The 13,112-nt window shown below is 45.3% G+C and overlaps 1 protein-coding gene across 1 annotated transcript in view; it reads right to left on the bottom strand.

Moving 5' to 3' along the window:
* Nucleotides 1-5,446, bottom strand: part of LOC133642321 (Na(+)/H(+) exchange regulatory cofactor NHE-RF1-like) — an 87,225-nt gene extending 81,779 nt beyond the window's left edge. Inside the window, exon 1 of the mRNA XM_062036446.1 lies at nucleotides 4,663-5,446. Coding sequence (XP_061892430.1) covers nucleotides 4,663-5,214 — 552 coding nt within the window. The 5' untranslated portion in view covers nucleotides 5,215-5,446. The remainder of the gene's footprint in view (nucleotides 1-4,662) is intronic.
* Nucleotides 5,447-13,112: the final 7,666 nt, after the last annotated feature.

Here is a 13,112-nt window from a genome sequence, read left to right as displayed (position 1 = left end):
GTACTTTAAGGCTTATTTCAATGAAAAGCGCGAAGCAAATCAAATCTATTAGCACTGGCAGCGTCCTACTCTGTTCAGCGGTCCTCGAACGCACCGTGAAAACACCACTCTGTGATAAGAGTGTCATATGTTTATGTAAGACTAGCTCAGGGTGTGTTGTGTCTACACGTTAATGTCTCTTGTTTTCATGTTAGCATTTTAGCTAGCAAGTAGGGTTGTCTCGATACCAAAATGTATTTCGATATTTTTCTAAATAAAGATACTACAAAAAATTTCATTGTTGTTTTTATTTGAACAAAAAACGTTAGTGTACATGAAACATATGTTTATTATTGTCATTTAGTCCTTAAATAAAATAGTGAACATACTAGACAACTTGTCTTTTAGTAGTAAGTAAACAAACAAAGACTCCTAATTAGTCTATGCAGTAACATATTGTGTCATTTATACACCTATTATTTTGTACACATTATGAGGGACAAACTGTAAAAAATGGATTATTAATCCACTTGTTCATTTACTGTTAATATCTGCTTATTTTCTGTTTGAACATGTTCTATCTACACTTCTCTTCAAATGTAATAATCACTTATTCTTCTCTTCTTTGATACTTGACATTAGTTTTGGATGATACCACACATTTAGGTATCGACCCGATACCAAGTAGTTACAGGATCATACATTGGTCATATTCAAAGTCCTCATGTGACGTATTTACTGACTTTATAAACATAATATGAATTTTTTTTAAAGAAAAAAAGAGTTTGAGATGCTAAAAAATATAGATGTAATCATAGTAGTATCGACTAGATATCCTTACAGTGGATGTCAGGTGTAGATCCACCCATGGTGTTTGTTGAGCTATTGTATCCTCCTACGGTGTGTAGTGAAGCATGTTTAGCTATTCCTCGTCCTGCAGTGATAACGCTACGTGTAAGAAACTTACTTTATTTGTCGCCATGGAGACGAGAATTAGTGATTTAGAAGTAGCTAAAACACTGTGGATGGATGTTAGCCGCTAGCTCGCTAGCCATGTCTTAAAGCAGCTCTTCCTGAGGGTGTTTCGGTGTTATAACTTCACCTTTATCTTGACTTTTTACACCAAAAATGCGTCCGTTCTCCCTTTTCTGTCGACACACTGTGTCTGCTTGTAAGTACTCTGTGTGTGTGCGCTGCCCAACATGCTCCTCTGCTCGTAAAACCAACAATGTCACGACATGAGTACGACGCGCCATCATGCCTGTTAAAAAAATTATAATATAGCGAACCAGTACTTTTCAAACAGAGTATAGTACCGTTTTTGATTCATTAGTCCCGCGATACTATACTAGTACCGGTATACCGTACAACCCTAGTGCACATTGAACCTACACGCTGGGCTCTCTTGGCACAGAGTGATCCTCCAAGGTGTTTTTTACGGGGCGTTCAAAGACCTCTGATTAGAGTAGGACGTCAGGCACTTTTCATTTGAATACATCCTCGAGTGTTACACAACTAACACACAATAAAAACAAAACTACATTAACTACTACTACTACTACTAATAATAATAATAATAATAATAATAATAATAATAATAATAATTAATTATTATATTATTATTATTAGTATTATTATCCTCAAGTGTTACACAACTAACACACAATAAAAACAAAACTACATTAACTACTACTACTACTACTACTACTACTACTACTAATAATAATAATAATAATTAATTATTATATTATTATTATTATTATCCTCAAGTGTTACACAACTAACACACAATAAAAACAAAACCACATTAACTACTACTACTACTACTACTAATAATAATAATAATAATAATAATTAATTATTATATTATTATTATTATTATCTTCAAGTGTTACACAACTAACACACAATAAAAACAAAACCACATTAACTACTACTACTACTACTACTACTACTACTAATAATAATAATAATAATTAATTATTATATTATTATTATTATTATCCTCAAGTGTTACACAACTAACACACAATAAAAACAAAACCACATTAACTACTACTACTACTACTACTACTACTACTAATAATAATAATAATAATTAATTATTATATTATTATTATTATTATTATTATCCTCAAGTGTTACACAACTGACCCACAATATAAACAAAACTACATAAACAACTAAAACAGTCAGTGAAGCATAAAAAACACAAAACATGCACAATTTTGGCTTTTCTTACAGCTATCTTGTTTTTATGTATTTATTCATATAAAGATTGTGTGTGAATGAGTACTTTTGGAGCACAGTTAGCAACAGCGCGCTAACAACGCTAACCGTGATCATTTTGGTCACAACAAGCGTGATATGTGGTCACATGACACTAGCCCATTCCTGCTCCATCACTACATTACAATATGATCATTTATACAGTTATGTACATTTTATGCAAAAATGTAGCTATTAGAAAATTGCTTTCCCATGTTGTTTTTTTGAAGTGGTCTTCTTATGACGATTGTCCACATGTAAACACTTCCTGGTGGTCTACATAACGTGTCCTAGTGGTCCTAATGTTGCATAGACGACGCTATCTGACCCTGGCTTGTTGTGGGCGGGACTTATTCACACGCCTCCACTTCGACAGCGTCTACTTTGTCACGAGTAGGCACCATACGCTACTTTGTGTTAGAAACGGCAACAGCGGAGGATGCATATGCATGTGCACGTGCGAGTCAGTCTGCCCCGACGACATGATGATGTAGAAAAAGAAGGAACTTATTGACTAGAGTGGCGGACTTGTGCAAAGCATTTTGGAAACATTTCTAGCACGTATGAAGATATACGCTGGCCTCACCAGTTGGGCAAATTTAACGGCTCGTTTGGAAGAAGTATGAAGGAATTAAGGCAAGATTGTTTTATAAATATCATGCCTTCAAGCTTTGAGTTGACATTTTCGGGACTTTATGGTGGTACTTGATGAATACTTAGGTCTACTACACTACTGTATTTTAATGTTGTCATTATGGTGGTACTTGATGAATACTTAGGTCTACTACACTACTGTATTTAATGTTGTCATAATGGTGGTACTTAATGAATACTTAGGTCTACTACACTACTGTATTTGATGTTGTCATTATGGTGGTACTTAATGAATACTTAGGTCTACTACATTACTGTATTTAATGATGTCATCATGGTGGTACTTAATGAATACTTAGGTCTACTACACTACTGTATTTAATGATGTCATTATGGTGGTACTTAATGAATACTTAGGTCTACTACACTACTGTATTTAATGATGTCATTATGGTGGTACTTAATGAATACTTAGGTCTACTACACTACTGTATTTAATGTTGTCATTATGGTGGTACTTAATGAATACTTAGGTCTACTACACTACTGTATTTAATGTTGTCATTATGGTGGTACTTAATGAATACTTATGTCTACCACACTACTGTATTTAATGTTGTCATTATGGTGGTACTTAATGAATACTTAGGTCTACTACACTACTGTATTTAATGTTGTCATTATGGTGGTACTTAATGAATACTTAGGTCTACTACACTACTGTATTTAATGTTGTCATTATGGTGGTACTTAATGAATACTTAGGTCTACTACACTACTGTATTTAATGTTGTCATAATGGTGGTACTTGATGAATACTTAGGTCTACTACACTACTGTATTTAATGTTGTCATTATGGTGGTACTTAATGAACACTTAGGTGTACTACACTACTGTATTTTAATGTTGTAATTATGGTGGTACTTAATGAATACTTAGGTCTACTACACTACTGTATTTAATGTTGTCATTATGGTGGTACTTAATGAATACTTAGGTCTACTACACTACTGTATTTAATGTTGTCATTATGGTGGTACTTAATGAATACTTAGGTCTACTACACTACTAAATTTTAATATTGTCATTATGGTGGTACTTAATGAATACTTAGGTCTACTACACTACTGTATTTAATGTTGTCATTATGGTGGTACTTAATGAATACTTAGGTCTACTACACTACTGTATTTAATGTTGTCATAATGGTGGTACTTGATGAATACTTAGGTCTACTACACTACTGTATTTAATGTTGTCATTATGGTGGTACTTAATGAACACTTAGGTGTACTACACTACTGTATTTTAATGTTGTAATTATGGTGGTACTTAATGAATACTTAGGTCTACTACACTACTGTATTTAATGTTGTCATTATGGTGGTACTTAATGAATACTTAGGTCTACTACACTACTGTATTTAATGTTGTCATTATGGTGGTACTTAATGAATACTTAGGTCTACTACACTACTAAATTTTAATATTGTCATTATGGTGGTACTTAATGAATACTTAGGTCTACTACACTACTGTATTTAATGTTGTCGTGCTCCAAATAAACTTCAACCAACCAAACACAACAACAGGAAAGAAAAGGTAGGTTTGGAATCAAATGTTCCTTTAAGGAAAACATACATTAAATTAAATTGAAGTTAGATTAAAAAAGGTATGAAAATCGTTAAAAAGTGTAAAAAAAAAATAAAAAAAATAAAAAAAGTTATTTATTTAGCAGGAGCCATGGATAAATGTCATGTAATAGTGTGTTTTTGTGAAAAGTCAAGAAAGGAGGTGAAAATGGGTAAATATGATCTCACCTTGTGTGAGTTGACGCTCAGCTTCCTCTCGGCGTCCCCGTGAATCCCTCCGTTGCTGTCCGGCACCGGCGTGCTGTGCCCGGACCCTCCGGCTCGCTCCTCCGCCTGGACCTCCGCGTCGCGCCGCTCCTCGCCGTCGTCCGTCCCGTCGTCCTCCTTCTCCCGCGGCCGCTCTTCCTCCGCGTCGCCCTCCTCGTAGCGGAGCGGGAAGGGCAGCCCGTCGTCCACGTACTCCCTCAGACACTTGACGTTGTGCTTCCTCAGCAGCGTCTCGGTGTCCGGGTCCACCACCACCAGCTCCAGGCGGCCGGAGGCGGCTCGTATCCGGCTGACGACCTGCTGGTGGCTCTCATTCTCCACGTCGTCCCCGTTGACGAACACCAGCCGGTCCCCGGCGAGGAGCCCCGACGCCTCCGCCGGGCTGTCGGGCTCCACCAGCCGGATGAACTGGCCGGTTTTCCCCTTCTCGCCGTGGAGGTGGAAGCCGTAGCCGTTGTCGCCCTTCTCCAGCGCGCAGAGCCGGGGCCGCAGGGACTGACTTATACTCGGCATGCTTCTTCGCCGCCGCGCCGCTAAACCTGTTGCTGGCTTGCCGTGGAAAAAAGGACGAGGAGAGAGCGAAGACCCGCGGGCTGCTTTGTGAGAAAGTGCGGCTTCCTTCCGACAAATACTCCCTTCCGGGCGTGACGGGTTCAAAGTCCGAACGGGGCGGTGGTGACCTGCATGCGCATCGGAGCGAAGGTCCCCGGTCCTCGGCGGACTCTGCTGGAAGCTGCTGGAACGTCCCGTCAGGAAGAGGGAGGTGCGTTCAGGGACCGGCCCAGCTGAGTGGCCGAAAAGCTTAACGGGGGGAGGTCACTTCATTAGGCACACCACTGCTGCTGCTTCCAGGGCCGCTCCTGCCTCAATCGGGGCCCCGAGCACAATTAACAATTGCACTGCCCCCCCACCCAGCTTTTTGAGGAACAATTTTTATATTTTATATATATCTAACTTGTTTTTAACTCAAACACATTTATGATTTATATTTTTAGTTGAAATAAAGTTTCCTGACACATTAGACAGAGTGAAATTTATGCCAAAAGTCCACAACCACAAAAATGTTTTGTCATTCGCAAGGAAAAACATTTTTCTGCTAAAAAAAAAATATATTTTTAATAATAAATAATAATAAATATAATATAATAATAAAATAAATATATTATAATAAATAATAATAAAAAAAACAATTCTCCCAAGTAAAAAACAAGTATATAACAGTTGTATTCAATTAAAAAAAAACGATTCTTGCAGGAAAAAAAAAGCTATTTTGCAAACAAAAAAACTTTTTTCTTCAATTAAAAAAACGATTCTCGCAAGTAAAATAAAAAACTATTTTTGCAATTAAAAAAAATGTTTCAATAAAAAAAAAAAACGATTAGCAAGTATAAACAAAGTTTTCTTAAATTAAAATAACGATTCTAGCAGATAAAAAAAAACTATTTTGCAAATAAAAATGTTATACTTGATTTATTATAGCAAGTATAAAAACAGTTTTCTTGTAACGGCGTGGACGCGTGGTGATGCGCGGATTGTTCTTCCAAGATTGCAGCAGGAACTCCGGAGGCAAAAGTGCAGGTAAGACAGTGATTAATTCTATAAATCAGGCAGGAACAAACAAACTAAGCACGGGGAGCTAACAGGATAGCTAACAAGACAAGCATAAGGCAAAGCTTAGCTCAGGAAAACAAAGGAAAGACGACGTCTTTTGTTGCAAAGAAGCAGACAAAAGCACCAGACTGAGTGAGGCCACAAGGCAGAACTAAATAGATCTATGATTTGTGCCCAAGAACAGGTGAGCGTCCCGAACACCAATCAGGTGACACTAATCAGCACCCATGACAACCGAGAAACCCAAAACATGGGTGGTGAAACAGAACTTAAACCACACGTGACTCAAAAGCTAAATAAACTTTAAACAAACTATGATCCGGGCAACACTTCATAACAATACCCTCCTCCTAAAGGACAGACTCCAGATGTCCCCAGAAAACACAAAGAAAAAGTTCAAGAGTCACTTGTCCTTGAATCCACCGGGGACGAGTCAGGTGGCGGCGGCGAGTGGAACGCCGCTGCAGCAGGCGAGGCGGCCGACCACAGAACGGCCACATCTGTGGCTGTCGAGAAGGCGAACGCGAGTGGCGCCAGAACTGCAGCAGCCGGAGAGTTCTACGTCTAAGTCCTGGGCGTCGCTGCTCTTGGCGCAAAAAGCGTCCATGAATAGGCCACTGCGGGAGCCGCTTGCAGTGGCGATGACGCTGGAGATGAGGGCGGCGGCGTAGGAATACCCGCCGGAGACGAGGAAGACGGAGGCGGCGCCGTGGAAAGGCCTGCCGTAGACGAAAAAAGACGGAGGCAGCGACGTGGAAAGGCATGGCCCGAAAACGAGGAAGACTAAGCGACGCCGCGGACAGGCCCGTCGGAGACGAGGAAGACGGGGGAGGCGCCGTGGAAAGGCCCGTCGGAGACGAGGAAGACTAAGCGACGCCGCGAACAGGCCCGCCGGAGACGAGGAAGACGAGGCGGCGCCGTCGAAAGGCCCGCCGGAGACGAGGAAGACGGAGGCGGCACCGTGGGAAGGCCCGCCGTAGACGAAAAAAGACGGAGGCAGCGACGTGGAAAGGCCCGCCGGAGACGAGGAAGACTAAGCGACGCCGCGGACAGGCCCGTCGGAGACGAGGAAGACGGGGGAGGCGCCGTGGAAAGGCCCGCCGGAGACGAGGAAGACTAAGCGACGCCGCGAACAGGCCCGCCGGAGACGAGGAAGACGAGGCGGCGCCGTCGAAAGGCCCGCCGGAGACGAGGAAGACGGAGGCGGCACCGTGGGAAGGCCCGCCGTAGACGAAAAAAGACGGAGGCAGCGACGTGGAAAGGCCCGCCGGAGACGAGGAAGACTAAGCGACGCCGCGGACAGGCCCGTCGGAGACGAGGAAGACGGGGGAGGCGCCGTGGAAAGGCCCGCCGGAGACGAGGAAGACTAAGCGACGCCGCGAACAGGCCCGCCGGAGACGAGGAAGACGAGGCGGCGCCGTCGAAAGGCCCGCCGGAGACGAGGAAGATGGAGGCGGCGCCGTGGAAAGGCCTGCCGTAGATGAAAAAAGACGGAGGCAGCGCCGTGGAAAGGCCCGCCGGAGACGAGGAAGACTAAGCGACGCCGCGAACAGGCCCGTCGGAGACGAGGAAGACGGGCACGGCGCCGTGGAAAGGCCCGCCGGAGACGAGGAAGACTAAGCGACGCCGTGAACAGGCCCGCCGGAGACGAGGAAGACGAGGAAGAAGAGGAAGACGAGGCGGCGCCGTGGAAAGGCCCGCCGGAGACGAGGAAGATGGAGGCGGCGCCGTGGAAAGGCCTGCCGTAGATGAAAAAAGACAGAGGCAGCGCCGTGGAAAGGCCCGCCGGAGACGAGGAAGACTAAGCGACGCCGCGAACAGGCCCGTCTGAGACGAGGAAGACGGGGGCGGCGCCGTGGAAAGGCCCGCCGGAGACGAGGAAGACTAAGCGACGCCGTGAACAGGCCCGCCGGAGACGAGGAAGACGAGGCGGCGCCGTTGAAAGGCCCGCCGGAGACGAGGAAGATGGAGGCGGCGCCGTGGAAAGGCCCGCCAGAGACGAGGAAGATGGAGGCGCCGTGGGAAGGTCTGCCGAAGACGATGAAGATGGCGGCGCCGTGGGAAGGCCCGCCGAAGACAATGACGTCGTTGTGAGAAAAATAGGAGGCGTGTCTGTAGGCGCCTCTGGAGCTTGAGCGGCAGGCGAAGAAGGCTGCCGTGGTGCTGGCGCAAGAGCTAACTGTGGTGCTGGCACGGGGACTAGCCTTGGAACTGGCACGGGGACCAGCCTTGGAGCAGGCACCGGAAGCTGCCTTGGAGCAGAAATTGGAAGTAGCCATTGTCCAAAAAGTCTATTTAAATTCCCAACAGCGGACTGTCTGAATGCACGTCAGTGCGCATTCATGTGTGCGCTGCGCTGGGCGCACCTCCAGGAGCATGCCAGGCGCGTGCCAGTCCGGCTGCAGCAACCAGCTGCATTCAATCGCCAGCAATCGACGCACCTGTCGCTGATGAGAAGACCTGCCTACTTATGCCAGTGCAAACCTGCATCCTGTGCCAGAACGTAGCTACCTGTCCTGTACACCTGCCTTCGTCCCCACGTCATGAGAGGTGTGTCTCGTTCCCCGCGTTTCCTCTGGTTCCCTGGCTGCATCTTGGATCTCGACCTCCCGCCAGGACACAGACTTTTGACGCACCTGTCCTCACTCATTAGGAACACACCTGTCCTCACTCATTAGGAACACACCTGTCCTCGCTCATTAGGAACACACCTGTCCTCACTCATTAGGAACACACCTGTCCTCGCTCATTAGGAACACACCAGTCCTCGCTCATTAGGAACACACCAGTCCTCGCCCATTAGGAACACACCTGTCCTCGCTCATTAGGAACACACCTGTCCTCGCTCATTAGGAACACACCTGTCCTCACTCATTAGGAACACACCTGTCCTCACTCATTAGGAACACACCTGTCCTCGCTCATTAGGAACACACCTGTCCTCACTCATTAGGAACACACCAGTCCTCACTCATTAATACCACACCTGTCTTCACTCATTAGGACACACCTGTCCTCACTCATTAGGAACACACCTGTCCTCACTCATTAGGAACACACCAGTCCTCACTCATTAGGAACACACCAGTCCTCACTCATTAATACCACACCTGTCTTCACTCATTAGGAACACACCTGTCCTCACTCATTAGGAACACACCTGTCCTCACTCATTAGGAACACACCTGTCCTCACTCATTAGGAACACACCTGTCCTCACTCATTAGGAACACACCTGTCCTCACTCGTTAAGAACACACCTGTCCTCACTCATTAGGAACACACCTCTCCTCACTCGTTAGGAACATACCTGTTCTCACTCGCTAGGAACACACCTGTCCTCACTCATTAGGAACACACCTGTCCTCGCTCATTAGGAACACACCTGTCCTCGCTCATTAGGAACACACCTGTCCTCGCTCATTAGGAACACACCTGTCCTCACTCATTAGGAACACACCAGTCCTCACTCATTAATACCACACCTGTCCTCACTCATTAGGAACACACCTGTCCTCACTCATTAGGAACACACCTGTCCTCACTCATTGGGACACACCTGTCCTCACTCATTAGGAACACACCTGTCCTCACTCATTAATACCACACCTGTCCTCACTCATTAGGAACACACCAATCCTCACTCCTTAAGAACACACCTGACCTCATTCATTAATGCCACACCTCTCCTCACTTATTAGGACACAATTGTCCTCACTCATTAGGAACACACCTGTCCTCACTTATTAGGACACAATTGTCCTCACTCATTAGGAACACACCTGTCCTCACTCCTTAAGAATACACCAGTCCTCACTCGTTAAGAACACACCTGTCCTCACTCGTTAGGAACACACCTGTCCTCACTCGTTAGGAACACACCTGTCCTCGCTCATTAGGAACACACCTGTCCTCACTCATTAGGAACACACCTGTCCTCACTCCTTAAGAATACACCAGTCCTCACTCGTTAAGAACACACCTGTCCTCACTCGTTAGGAACACACCAATCCTCACTCCTTAAGAACACACCTGACCTCATTCATTAATGCCACACCTCTCCTCACTTATTAGGACACAATTGTCCTCACTCATTAGGAACACACCTGTCCTCACTTATTAGGACACAATTGTCCTCACTCATTAGGAACACACCTGTCCTCACTCCTTAAGAATACACCAGTCCTCACTCGTTAAGAACACACCTGTCCTCACTCGTTAGGAACACACCTGTCCTCACTCGTTAGGAACACACCTGTCCTCGCTCATTAGGAACACACCTGTCCTCACTCATTAGGAACACACCTGTCCTCACTCCTTAAGAATACACCAGTCCTCACTCGTTAAGAACACACCTGTCCTCACTCGTTAGGAACACACCAATCCTCACTCCTTAAGAACACACCTGACCTCATTCATTAATGCCACACCTCTCCTCACTTATTAGGACACAATTGTCCTCACTCATTAGGAACACACCTGTCCTCACTTATTAGGACACAATTGTCCTCACTCATTAGGAACACACCTGTCCTCACTCCTTAAGAATACACCAGTCCTCACTCGTTAAGAACACACCTGTCCTCACTCGTTAGGAACACACCTGTCCTCACTCGTTAGGAACACACCTGTCCTCGCTCATTAGGAACACACCTGTCCTCACTCATTAGGAACACACCTGTCCTCACTCCTTAAGAATACACCAGTCCTCACTCGTTAAGAACACACCTGTCCTCACTCGTTAGGAACACACCTGTCCTCACTCGTTAGGAACACACCTGTCCTCACTCATTAAGAACACACCTGACCTCACTCATTAGGACACACCTGTCCTCACTCATTAGGAACACACCAGTCCTCACTCATTAGGAACACACCAGTCCTCACTCATTAATACCACACCTGTCTTCACTCATTAGGACACACCTGTCCTCACTCATTAGGAACACACCTGTCCTCACTCATTAGGAACACACCAGTCCTCACTCATTAGGAACACACCAGTCCTCACTCATTAATACCACACCTGTCTTCACTCATTAGGACACACCTGTCCTCACTCATTAGGAACACACCTGTCCTCACTCATTAGGAACACACCAGTCCTCACTCATTAGGAACACACCTGTCCTCGCTCATTAGGAACACACCTGTCCTCGCTCATTAGGAACACACCTGTCCTCACTCATTAGGAACACACCTGTCCTCACTCATTAGGAACAAACCAGTCCTCACTCATTAGGAACACACCTGTTCTCGCTCATTAGGAACACACCTGTCCTCGCTCATTAGGAACACACCTGTCCTCACTCATTAGGAACACACCTGTCCTCACTCATTAGGAACACACCTGTCCTCGCTCATTAGGAACACACCTGTCCTCACTCATTAGGAACACACCTGTCCTCGCTCATTAGGAACACACCTGTCCTCACTCATTAGGAACACACCTGTCCTCACTCATTAGGAAGACACCTGTCCTCACTCATTAGGAACACACCAGTCCTCACTCATTAGGAAGACACCTGTCCTCACTCATTAGGACACACCTGTCCTCACTCATTAGGAACACACCTGTCCTCACTCATTAGGACACACCTGTCCTCACTCATTAGGACAGACCTGTCCTCACTCATTAGGAACACACCTGTTCTCACTCATTAGGAACACACCTGTCCTCACTCATTAGGAACACACCTGTCCTCACTCATTAGGAACACACCTGTTCTCGCTCATTAGGAACACACCAGTCCTCACTCATTAATACCACACCTGTCCTCACTCATTAGGAACACACCAATCCTCACTCCTTAAGAACACACCTGACCTCATTCATTAATGCCACACCTCTCCTCACTTATTAGGACACAATTGTCCTCACTCATTAGGAACACACCTGTCCTCACTTATTAGGACACAATTGTCCTCACTCATTAGGAACACACCTGTCCTCACTCCTTAAGAATACACCAGTCCTCACTCGTTAAGAACACACCTGTCCTCACTCGTTAGGAACACACCTGTCCTCACTCGTTAGGAACACACCTGTCCTCGCTCATTAGGAACACACCTGTCCTCACTCATTAGGAACACACCTGTCCTCACTCCTTAAGAATACACCAGTCCTCACTCGTTAAGAACACACCTGTCCTCACTCGTTAGGAACACACCAATCCTCACTCCTTAAGAACACACCTGACCTCATTCATTAATGCCACACCTCTCCTCACTTATTAGGACACAATTGTCCTCACTCATTAGGAACACACCTGTCCTCACTTATTAGGACACAATTGTCCTCACTCATTAGGAACACACCTGTCCTCACTCCTTAAGAATACACCAGTCCTCACTCGTTAAGAACACACCTGTCCTCACTCGTTAGGAACACACCTGTCCTCACTCGTTAGGAACACACCTGTCCTCGCTCATTAGGAACACACCTGTCCTCACTCATTAGGAACACACCTGTCCTCACTCCTTAAGAATACACCAGTCCTCACTCGTTAAGAACACACCTGTCCTCACTCGTTAGGAACACACCAATCCTCACTCCTTAAGAACACACCTGACCTCATTCATTAATGCCACACCTCTCCTCACTTATTAGGACACAATTGTCCTCACTCATTAGGAACACACCTGTCCTCACTTATTAGGACACAATTGTCCTCACTCATTAGGAACACACCTGTCCTCACTCCTTAAGAATACACCAGTCCTCACTCGTTAAGAACACACCTGTCCTCACTCGTTAGGAACACACCTGTCCTCACTCGTTAGGAACACACCTGTCCTCG

The sequence above is a fragment of the Entelurus aequoreus genome, linkage group LG25 (assembly GCF_033978785.1).
Source record: "Entelurus aequoreus isolate RoL-2023_Sb linkage group LG25, RoL_Eaeq_v1.1, whole genome shotgun sequence".
NCBI lineage: Eukaryota > Metazoa > Chordata > Actinopteri > Syngnathiformes > Syngnathidae > Entelurus > Entelurus aequoreus.
The sequence above is the reverse complement of the archived record's forward strand: the minus strand, read 5'-3'. Positions and strand labels throughout refer to the sequence as shown.